Below are 12,216 nucleotides of genomic sequence, written 5' to 3' on the forward strand. Positions count from 1 at the left end.
GTGAGGCCTAAATCTGCCTGTCCCCTAACTGAACCCTGGCTGTGCTTGGCTGAATTGGTTGCTAGGAGACGAAGTGGGCAGAGATTAGCCCTCTAAACTGGCAGCAATTGGATAAAAACAATTATTGCTCTCCCTCTAATTAGGATTTTATTTTTCTTTTCTTTTTGTTGTATCTTACGGAAGCCGTGGATGATGGGTTGTGTTGTCAAATTTCGAGGTTGGGCGGCCTGTAGTTTTGTTGTTTTGTTTGTTGCCCTGATGCCATCACTCATTTATATATATAGATTAATCTGCCATGGTCCCTTTCCTGACCATTTTGCTTCTGTCCTGTAGAACTGAAGTTTATGTCATATAGAACAAAAGCTACATCACGTCATATAGAAAAAAGCTCTCTGGGGATTTAGAAACAAGCTTAAGCATGGCAAAGATTTTGTAAAGCACACACAAGCATGGGCACATCCAGAACTTAGCTTCAGTTTTTAATTGCATTTCTGTACTGGGTGCCAAAAGAAGTTTAATGCATGTTTCCTTTTAATAAAAACAGATAAATACACTGCAGAAATGTTTATACAGAGAGAGAACATCTATTTCCTTATATAATATTAACACAAAGATATTGAACGAGTTTGTCGTGGTTCTTTGTCCTTTTCAGCTCAACAAGTCACAGTAGAAGCTCAGCATAAACAAAGTGAAGGATTATGGTATCACTTTAGATTTTGATACCGAAGGGGTGATGCTGATTAATAAGATGTATAATTTGAAATGACGCAGAGGAACAGCATCTGGAAGTAGCATAACCCAGAACCATGAACTTCCAGGACTCATACTCATGGTTTCACCTATCTGCATCCAACAAAATAAACCCTCTGCAGAAGTTTTCTAGGTCCTCCAAGAGATTCTATTCTATCACTGGAAGTTATTATAGACTCACGGTAGAGGACCTAGAAAATTTCTGAAGTGGTATCTTCTCTAGTAATGTTTAGATCCCTTCAAGGCAACTGTATGGTAGAAGTTAATAACTTCATTATGCTTTGCTATGATCCATGGTTTAATGTTTTCACAGTAGACTCAAGAACGTATCTTCTGTGGACATGGGGGTTGTACTGTATTGCAGAAATATAACAGAATGAGTTGGGAAGATGAGGTGAAGGCAGGGGCGGTTCAATCGTAAGGCAATTTAGGCAGTTGCCTCAGGTGCCATCGTTTGGGGGGCACAGTTGAGGCGCCTCTTGAGGTGCCTCCAAGTGCCCTAAAGCCAACTTTTTGTTTGTGTGCACCACTTCTTTCAGTGAGGCTGCCTCCCGCCGGGTGAAGCAGCTGGATGTTTAATAGGCTTTCCCTTAATCCCTCCTTATTATCCAACATTTTCGCTTATCCAACGCTTTTATTTTTCAGTGATTGGTTTCGGGGGGGGGGGGGAGGGGGGCGTGCCAAAATTCTGTTCACTTATATTTGAAAATTACCTAGGGCCAGCCGTAGGTGAAGGATGTGATCTATGTGCAGGTGCATGCTGACCGAGAAGACCAATGTGTTACAAGCTGTATCCCCTCCTCTCTACAACAGACAGAACAGAAAATGAAATTGTACTTGAAATTGTATTTATATGAGTAAATAATACTTGTGAGTAGTCATGTGTTCCCTCACAAATCTGTGGTGTTGAAAGACAAGTATATTGTGACTGAATGAATACTATCAGCCCTCCCATGGGATGGAACATACATTCAAGATGTGAAAATCACAGCTCTTATTTCTGGGGATAGGGATATGCTGGGAAGATTATTGATTCTTGCTACTCATCTCTGACAAAATACCATAATTTCCACAGGTGAAATTTGAGCAAACTGAGCTCTGTTTTCTGAGCACTGTTCTTTCCACCATACATTGGTCTCCTAAACATAGGTGTATGAATGCCAGCAGTATTTGCTGCATTAACTAGGAAAAGATGTATGGCTTTAAATTTGAATACCATATTGCAAAGCACAAGAAACATGTTCTAATAATGTGCTATTTGCAGTTGAGACTTTCCATAATCTCACAAGCATACATTTTCTGTGGCTAAAATGGCCCACAACTGGGCCTAGAGTTGTTTGTAAACTAAACAAGTATCACAAATGTTCTATGAACACTGTATTCGTCAACATGGTATCATAATCACCACTCATTTTTCTGTTGGGAAGCATGAAGCCTATAATAATGAATGACAATATGTGTCTTTCTGTCTGTTTGTCTGTATTGTAACACCCAGACTGTGAAACCTAGACCATAGGGACCTCATTCTGCCAAATGTAACAGCCAGCCCTCACAAAACCAACAGTGGGCATAGAAACCCATGGGGCATTCAGGTCAGAGTTATTTTGTTTTTAAAAATGATTTATTCATTTTAGTTAACTCCCTCTGAAAGAGGAAAAGGAAACAGGAAACATTCCGATGCTTGGTAATGGGGAAGGAGGAAGTACACAGGCAAAGGCTGAGAAGCACTAGAGTATTAGAATATCTTCTGGAGTATTAGTTATCCCACCAAATCGGGAGAGATAACTAACTAATACTCCAGAAGACAGGGTGACAATTCAAAATGACCTCAACAGATTAGAGAACTGGACCAAAACTAACAAAATGAATTTCAATAAGGAGAAAGTGTAGGCACAAACATGAAATGCAAAGATACAGAATGGGTAATGTCTGGCTTGACAACAGTCCATATGAAAAAGATCTTGGAGTCTTTGTGGCCAAAACGTTGAACATGAGCCAACAGTGTGATGTAGCAGCTAAAAATGCCAATGGGATTTTGGGTTGCATCAAAAGGAGTATAGTGTCTAGATTGAGGTAAATTATGGTACCTCTCTATTCTGCTTTGGTTAGACCTCACCTGGAATACTGTGTCCAATTCTGGGGGCCCCAGTTCAAGAGAGATATTGACAAGCTGGAAGATGTCCGGAGGAGGCCAGCTAAAGGTCTGGACACCATGCCCTATGAGGAGCGTCTTAAAGAGCTGGGCATTTTTAGCCTGCAGAAGAGGAGGTTGAGAGGAGACATGATAGCCATGTATAAATATGTGAAAGGAAGCCACAAGGAAGAGGGAACAGGCTTGTTTTCTGTTGTCCTGGAGACTAGGATTCGGAGCAATGGGTTCAAATTACAGGAAGGAGATTTCACTTGAACATTAGGAAGAATTTCCTGACTGTATGAGATGCTCAACTGTGGAACTCTCTGCCGTAGAGTGTGGTGGAAGCTCCTTCTTTGAAGGCTTTAAAACAGAGGCTGGATGGCCATCTGCTGGGAGTGCTTTGATTGTGCTTTTCCTGCATGGTAGGGGGTTGGACTGGATGGCCCATGTGGTCTCTTCCAACTCTAATATTCTGTGATTCTAGAGTAGGAGAAAAAGACCAGCAATAAAGATAAAAGTGTGTGAGGGAAAAGAAAGAAAAGAGAGAGTTTGGGGGAAGGTGGAGCTTTGAAGATTTCTGCTGTAATTTTAAAATGCTGGTTACTTCTGCTTATAAAAAACAAAAGACTGAAAGAGAGACTTCAGATCAAAAGCAAGTTAAAGGCACCAGCTCCCTCCAGAGGTATGTTTCATTTTTGGGGAGGAAGGGGGCATGGGTTCAATTACACTTCCCCCAGAGGAAAATCCAATAAGAGGTTCAAACAGTTCTGAACAATTTATAGATCACAGCCAATTTCATTCCCTTAATTCTTGCCATCAATTTCTGTTATTAACACATATCAGGAAAAAAGAGTTACAAAAGTGAAGTTAATTGAAAATAATAAAGAGGAGCTACTCAATTTAGTTTTTTGGTTCCTCTACACATCGGAAAACTGCTGTAATCCAACAGATATCCCTCATTTCCCAAATTTCAGTTTTGTGACTTCTCACTCTGCTAGTTTCCTTTTAGATGGTGGAACAAGATGAACTGGGAGTTCACTGGGGAGCTCATGACCCTCTAGCTTAATTTTTACAAGATGATTGGCCAAAGCAAACTCCTCATCATCCAGCATCCCATCCTTATCAATATCAGACAGTTTCCATATTTTGCCTAACACTGTGTTAGGAAGCTTGGATTTCACCAGTTCCTTCTTAGCATTCGCACCAGTTATTTTCCCATCAATAGGTGACAACGTGTAGAAGATCTCATCATACACAGGCTTATCTCTGGCTACCACCCAGTTTATGTCATCAATTCCTTCTCCTGCTCCTTCACCATAGCCATGTCCAAATGGGCCTTGTAGAGTGCCTTCAAAAGCTCCACCTTTCACTGTTTGGATAGGCTTGTCAGATTCCTCCTTGCGTACCAGCACCATGAGCTTTGCAATGTCTTTGGCCAGCATATCTTCTACGGCATCCAGCAACTTGATTTTTATTGGCTGGAACTTGCTGAAATCTTGAGCATGTAGCAGCTCCTGAAAGACAATCAAGAAGACAGAGATGGATATTTTGTTACCATTTAGTGCAGTGTTGGGCAATTGTACCTACTCCTGCTTGTGCAAACAAGAAAAGTAAGAAATAAATACCCTCAGTAGGTGAGTTCATGTTTTTGGATCTTTCGAAGCTTCTCGGGGGCACTTATTTTGAGATCAAAATGTGGTGTAAGTGCCCTTTCCACCTGCTAGAGATCATTTTGGGCCTTTTTCCACAAAAAAGCCTATGGAAATGCTGAACTTTATCTACCTCTGATTTTGTGTAACAATGACAATCCAGGTGTCTGCAAATCTGATCACTCCGTAACTATGGGCCTGAGTTTGCAATCCCACAAATGTAGTCAATGAGTGCACATGGGTTAGTCAACAGACTGAAACGTAACTGTAATTTCATTTTAGGTTCTGGGTATGAATACATGAAGACTAATTCCGCCTCCTTGTTCTGATACAATGTGTGCACTACAGTTTAAAGCAGTGGTTCTCAACTTTCCTAATGCCACAACCTCTTAATACAGTTCCTCATGTTGTGGTGACCCACAACCATAAAATTATTTTAGTTGTTACTTCATAACTGTAATTTTGCTACTGTTATGAATCATAATGTAAATATCTGATCTGCAGGATGTATTTTCATTCACTGGACCAAATTTGGCACATATACCCAATACGCCCAAATTTGAATACTGGTGGGGTTGGGTGGGGGGGATTGATTTTGTCGCTTGGGAATTGTAGTCGTAGGGATTTATAGTTCACCTACAATCAAAGAGCATTCTGAACTCCACTAATGATGGAATTGAATCAAACTTGGCATGCAAAACTCCCACGACCAACAGAAAATACTGGAAGAGTTTGGTGGGCACTGACCTTGAGTTTTGGAGTAGTAGTTCACCTACATCTAGAGAACACTGTGGACTACAAACAATGATGGATCTGGACCAAACTTGACATGAATCCTCAATATGCCCAAATGTGAACATTGGTGGAATTTGGGGGAAATAGGCCTTGACATTTGAGAGCTGCATTTGCTGGGATGTATAGTTCACCTACACTCAAAGAGCCCCTTGAACCCCACCAACGATAGAATTGGGCCAAACTTCCCACACAGAACCCCCATGACCAACAGAAATACTGGTCTTTGGTGACCCCTCTGACCTACCTTGCGACTCCCCCCAGGTCTGACCCAGGTTGAGAAACACTGGTTTAAAGGATTTGTGAGGGCTAGCTGTTACATTCAGCAGAATGAGGCCCCTATGGTGTCAGGAAAAAGAAGCAAACCTTGCTTGTAAGGGAATAAGCAAGAATTATGAAACAGTTTTGAAATTCTCCAACATGGTTTTGGCCAATGTTTACCCAATAGATGCTCCATTGTTTCTGGGACTCACCTGCATCTTTTTCAGATTGGGAAAGTCTCCTGGTGAAATCTGATGCTCCCGTTCAATTCGTCCATAGATCACTCTCAAATTCTTCACAAGTTCTTTTTTCTTATTGTCTTTGCCAAACACTGATGGCATTTCTCTCTTAAGTGAGCTAATGATGTAAGCATGAACCTGCATCAAAGCACAACCATTGGATATTCAGAATATTCCTAGAATGCTTGTGTTTTCACATAACCTCATTTCATTTGCATTTTCTCTCTCTTTTAAAATATGTATCCTCCTTTTCTACAGTACATTTTCTTTTTACATTCTTGCTTCCTTAGTCCTCTCTATAGGTTTGAGATACTGAATTTTGGATTGACACATATAAAGTCACACATAAAGCTTCATCTTTGAAGATGAAGTAAAATTAGAAAACTACAAGATATTAGCTTCATGTTCATCATGGTTTTTAAACAATCAACTTCCAATAAAATAAATTAAATTAAAATAAAATAAATAGTAAAACAAATATACATGTGAGAGCCAGTATGATAAATGTATGTATCAGAATGTGATGAGGTACTTAGGAGTTGAATCTCTACCCAGACTTCATTAGACAGTCTTCTGTCTTTTCTGCCATGTAATCAAATTTCAGAATAGTAATTTTGTCAGAATGGAATCAACACTCTGCATCTTGTTTCTATTTTTAGTCCTTACTCAATTTTTCCTAGAGCAGTTCTAGAGCGTCTTCTTTTTGGAGCCCAATAATTTTAAGTAAAACATAAGAAAGGCACCATGAGATCATTCTACAAACCAGGGTTGGCTAAAGTGAATGCCAGTGCTCTCAATTCACCCTCAGTAGTCTCTCATTTTGCATTGTTTTAGGTCTGAAATAATCCTTGTACCTTCTATGTGATGTGAAGGCAATGTTCTACTCCCCTGATTTGTTTTAGCCATCAAAAATGGATGATCTCCCCCCTCAGTCAAAAATGATTTCCTTGTCACTTCTGGTTTTGAAAAAAAAAAAATCTCAAGGCCACAAATAATGTAAATAATAATGAGAAAGTGAGACCATGGCGAAAACCCTCGAAATCCCAGGAAACAAATATGTATCCCTCAGTTCCTGGTGTATGTAATCCAGAATCCATTTTTTCCAAGCCAGTCTTTCAACTTCATCAAATGACTGTTTTCATTGTTGTAGGACGCTTCTGCCCCAGTTGAGCCACTGAGTCCCACACTGCCCTTCAGACTATGTAGGCTCACTTCCAGTGGGGCTCCGTGGCCCAAATAGGGTGCATGCATCCAACAACGTTCCGCTGGGAGCACAGAAGGCTTCCTGTGTTCCATTTGAAATCACGTGGCCAACACAGGGGGAAGCCATGCAGGGATGCTTCCCCATGTGCGATGGGAAGAGTTGCTGCCATCAAGGCAGGGTGTGGATTGCCTTGCTGCCCTGTCAATTTGCCACAGAGGTTGGCGATTGATGCGGGGGAACTCATCAATGTGAAGATGTTCTTAATCTCCTCATTTGATCCATTTTTGATTACAACTCTAGAATTACTGTGGCTACACCTGAAGAAGGAAATCCATGACTAATGCAAATAACAATCCCGGTTTCATATTTATATGTAGGCAAGGCATAGATATTTGTTTGCATACCTTATGCTTTCACAGATATCTCCTTTTCCCAAATCTAGCTTCAGACTTAACAGGAAAAAGCAAATTGCCACATGTACTAGTTTAACTAGGAATCCACATACACTGATATGTTCTGTTTGGCAGCTGAGTTTACGCAATTATGACACATCTATTAAACAAGTAGATTGAACAACTTTAGAATTTATGTTGTCATACCCCACTCCCTTATGACCCTGTTCGCTGTGGCTTTTATTTTTATGTCTTTCTCACCCCGAGTTTTAACTTAATGTTCATGTGGTCTGCCCTTGTTTTCATTGTCTCCTTGTTTTATTTTGTAAAGGATATTATTTACTGTATTGCTTATTGTATTGTGCTGTGCTGTTTTTTTATATGCTGTTTACATTGTATTCTTTTGGGCATGGCCCCATGTAAGCCGCCCCGAGTCCCCATTGGGGAGATGGTGGCGGGATATAAATAAAGATTATTATTATTATTATTATTATTATTATTATTATTATTATTATTATTATTATTTCCATTATTAGGACTGACCTATTGTACAGGAAATAGAAATCCCTTTGTGTTTGATTTTACACACACATACACACACACATGTGTGGTATGAATTTTAAACATTATGCTTTCCTATGTAAAGAATTAAAAGGTTTTGCAATAGAAAAACAATTTAAGTCAACAAAATTGATGAATACATTAAACAAATAATAACAAAGTAGTAAATTATTTAATTACAAATAGTAAGGGGTGACTGGCAGCATTAAAGGGAGTTGATGGTGTTGTTTGTTTGTTTATTTAATATCCCACTTTTCTCCCTTAAGTGGTCCTAAGCAACTTGTATCCTACATTCAAAACATTTTGAAATACATGTTTTTTTAAAAAAGCATTAAATAAAACCACATACCATAAAATATTAGTTTAAAATAATTAAAAGCACAGTAAAATTTACTGAATGCACTATCTAAACTGGTTAAAAATGAAAAGCTTGGTAAAGAAAGGAGAACAAGAAGGAGGGGGCAACCGAGCCTCCTTTGAGACAGAGTTCCATAAACTGGGAGCAGCCACTCCCAGGTCCTCCCTTACTATACCTGTTCAGGTGATGGGACTGACAGAAAGTCCTCCCTTGAAGATCTTAAAAATTGGGGACATTTATATAGGGGGAGCTGGTAATCTGGTATAACCTGGTAGAAACACCACCCATTGGGAACCACATTATCTAAATGAGATCATTCCACATGGAGAGTGTTATAACAAAGATAACCCACTTTGTACCACAACCAAGTAAACCTCATTAGACTGAAGTATAGTAAGCAGAGCTGCTCCCTCAGAATATAATGTAATTTAGGAGTCAATAATAATCCATCATAGTAAGCCACCAGAGAGACTCACCTTAGCTAGCCGTGCTCGTTTAATGAGATCATTCAATTTTCGAAGGGCTGCATTGCGGGGCAAGCCTTGGATATCTCTGAAGAGGTCTTGCTCCTCAGCCTCAAAGAGCTTCCGATTATCCGGGATAAGCAATGGGTGTGACCAGAAGGACCCAATGTAGACCCTGAGCACTTCAGGTGTGTTGACAATCTTTCCTAGAGACCACATGAGAGCACCATATACTCTCATGAGCTGTTGAGTCTCGATTTGGTCGGCTTTGTTGAGTACTACCCTTATTTTATCCTCATGGTTTTTCAGAGCTTTGATGACATCTGAAAATTCATCTGAAATATCTAACTTGTGGGCATCAAAAAGAAGAATGATGCGGTCAACCCTCTCTGCAAACCATTCCAGGACAGCAGCAAAATCATAACCTATTGGAAAAAGAGATGTGAGATTCCCACAACAACAGAGACAATACCCATGACAATGTATGTTCACATAAAGACCTGGACCCAAAATTGATGAGCTATTGTAGCTTAGAGAAAACATAGCTAAGTGCTATGTGCAATCATTAGAAGTTTAAATAGTATTTTCATAGAGATAGAACAGTGTGAACATTCTGCCTAACACAAGCATTTTCAAAGTGAGTGGTTTTCACCAGAAGTACATTTGTATTCTTTCTGATGTCAAAAATGGTATGTTGGTGCTAGTGTGGTTTCTCTCTGCGGGGTGGTGGTGGTGCTTTTTACCATTTTTCCAGCTTTCTTGTGGTGGAGGCTCCTTCTTTGGAGGCTTTTAAGCAGAGACTGGATGGCCATCTCTTGGGTGTGCTTTGAATGCAATTTTCCAGTTTCTTGGCAGGGGGTTGGACTGGATGGCCCACGAGGTCTCTTCCAACTCTATGATTTTATGGTTCTATGATTCTTTCCAGCTTTCTACAGTGAATCAGTGCTAGCCCTGTCCTGACAAGTGCTCCATATTTTCTGGTCCCAGATTCCAGTCCTGCAGGATTGGCTGCATCTTTTTGTGGCTTATTTCAGACTTTCTGGGCTTTTTAGTACACTGCTTCAGACTTAAAGTTTGTTACATACACAGAGAGTGTATGCTTTGTAGACGCCACACCCTTGAGCTGGCTTCAAAGTGCATTATGCGGTCTGTGTAGAACAGCTGGCTTTGAAGTGCATTATGATGTCTGTTTCTATCCATTTTTAAAACAAAGCCCAGAACTTATTTTCTATCTCTTTTTTATAAGATAACACAATTTGCTTGCATAAACTGTCTCATTCAATAAAACAAACTTGAGCTTTGAAATGTGCAGATGTTTTTATTGGTGTTCTATAAATGTGTGTAAATTGCCAGATCAGGTTTATCCAGGCTCTGAAATATTAGGGCTAGAATTCATGACCCAGAGATGATCCCATGTGAATGTCACAAGGGTGGATCCTGGTAATATTACAAGGGTGATGTAGCAAAGGAGAACTCTATAGTGATGTCATCAACCATAGTATATTAAGCATCAACTTCAGTTGCTCAAAGTACACCATTCAATTTTGTTAAAAAGTCATCAAGTCTAACAAATGAGAAACACATGCAGAGCAGCACTCTCAACTTGATATTTATTTACTTATCTTCAGAAGAGGGGCCAGGCTCTGAAATCTGGCAACCCTAAATGTATGTATTTTATCACATATGGCTGCAAATAATTGTAAGCGCGGTGATGTACAATTCCAAAATGCAGTATATTTGGTCTAAATCTATCCCAGGAATTGTGGACTGGAATTCTTGTTGCTGTGTGCCTTCAAGCCCTTTCTGATCTATGGAGACCCTAAGGTGAACCTTTAATGAGGTTTTTTGGGCAAGATTTATTCAGAGGACCTTTTACCTTTTTTCTCTGAGGCTGAGATAATGTGAATAGCTTAAAGTACGGAGTAGTCTTCATTAAAAGTCCACTTGGGTGGACTTCTTGCATATCTTTGTCAGCAGCCAATACTGTGATCAGACTTATAGAATTATACAAACATGCTCAGCCTACAAATACCTGAGAACCAGTGTAGCGTCGTGATTTGCACATTGGACTATGCAGACTGGAATTTGAATTCCTGTTTGGCCATGGAAACCCAACTAAGGACCTCATTCCAAGAGATGCTGGAATCACCATGCACTGTGGTGATTCTGGTGGTACATGTGGGGGGGGGGGGATGGGGAACCTGCTGCCCCATGTCCCGCGTCACCTAATTTACCCAAGTTATCATTCGTTCCTGGCAGAACATGGGAAGACTCCACTTGGCCTTCCCTTTAACTATGAAACCCCGCCAGAAGTACCTATGCATCATGTAATGAGAGCCAGATAGCTCTGTGTTTAAAAGGAAGGCGAAGTGGAGCATGCCGCTGATTCTACCCCCGTCTGATGAGGTTGTAGGTGACCCTGGGCAAGTCACATTCTCTCAATTTAGAAGAAGTAAACAAAAAACCTCTCTGAACAACTCTTGCCAAGAAAAATCCCATAATGGGTTCACTTTAGGATCACCATAAATTGAAAATGACTGGAAATCAGGCAACAACAAAACAAATATCTGTCTGACTTGCTCTAAGTTTTGAAACAAGACTTAAGTCAAGTCATGATGAGAAACTGCTCCTTGACTTTACCTCGGCTAGTTCTTTGTTTCTCCCCAGAAAGGATTCCTGGAGTATCGATAATGCTGATGCTCTCCAGTACTGGGTTCGGCAGTTGAGCACATATTAATCTAAAGAGAAAAAAGGGACAAAGTTAGAGTCCAAAAAGCAATGCTTCCAAATTTCAGAAGTAGATGGAAAATGCCAGTGGATGGATGGACAACTGTCCATGTGGATGGGCAATTTCAGATTTTTGAGTATTTTTGAATTTTAAATAAAGAGTACTTTACGTGTACTATGCTGTGCTGAGTTGATTTGTATAGAATTGCTGCAACTGTGTGCAATCACACTTGTCTCTTCACTTAGTGACTGTCACTGTTGGCCACTCAGTATAAAAGCAAGGCAACATAATATTTCTATCTTTTTAATAGTGCCCTGGGCATTCTTCCCTTGCTTTGATCATATTATGTTGAATAGTTCAGAAAGAAGATCATTATTTTGTTGTCCAAAAACAACTATTAAATATAGACCTCATGTCAGGGTCAAGAGAATGCCACTTTTTACATCCCTAGCTCTAGTGGTTCAAGTTGTTGTGGAGAAAAATATTTCCATGTGTCAGTTTAGGCCAAACATGTTTGTTTTTCTTTTAGTGCCCCCCTGCAGGAGCCTGACCTTCAGTCATCTCAGCTAGTGAACATCTGAGAGAGAACACTAGGCTAATTAAATGCCAGAAAGGTCAGAAAGCAGTTTTGGCCGTAATGAAGCAATGCCTACACAAACATCACAAACAGATGGTTCTCTCTGG

The 12,216-nt window shown here is 40.0% G+C and overlaps 1 protein-coding gene across 2 annotated transcripts in view; it reads right to left on the reverse strand.

Annotated features, from left to right (window-relative positions):
* Positions 1-466: 466 nt before the first annotated feature.
* The window catches only part of ehd3 (EH domain containing 3), a 28,621-nt gene continuing 16,871 nt past the window's right edge, over positions 467-12,216 (reverse strand). For both annotated transcript variants that reach the window (XM_008125924.3, XM_003216061.4), the window contains 4 exons: positions 11,445-11,542; positions 8,817-9,229; positions 5,799-5,963; positions 467-4,398 (listed from right to left, as the gene is read on the reverse strand). In XM_008125924.3, the coding sequence (XP_008124131.1) occupies positions 3,871-4,398; positions 5,799-5,963; positions 8,817-9,229; positions 11,445-11,542 (1,204 nt within the window). In that variant the 3' untranslated portion in view covers positions 467-3,870. The remainder of the gene's footprint in view (positions 4,399-5,798; positions 5,964-8,816; positions 9,230-11,444; positions 11,543-12,216) is intronic.

The sequence above is a fragment of the Anolis carolinensis genome, chromosome 1 (assembly GCF_035594765.1).
Source record: "Anolis carolinensis isolate JA03-04 chromosome 1, rAnoCar3.1.pri, whole genome shotgun sequence".
Taxonomy (NCBI): Eukaryota; Metazoa; Chordata; class Lepidosauria; order Squamata; family Dactyloidae; genus Anolis; species Anolis carolinensis.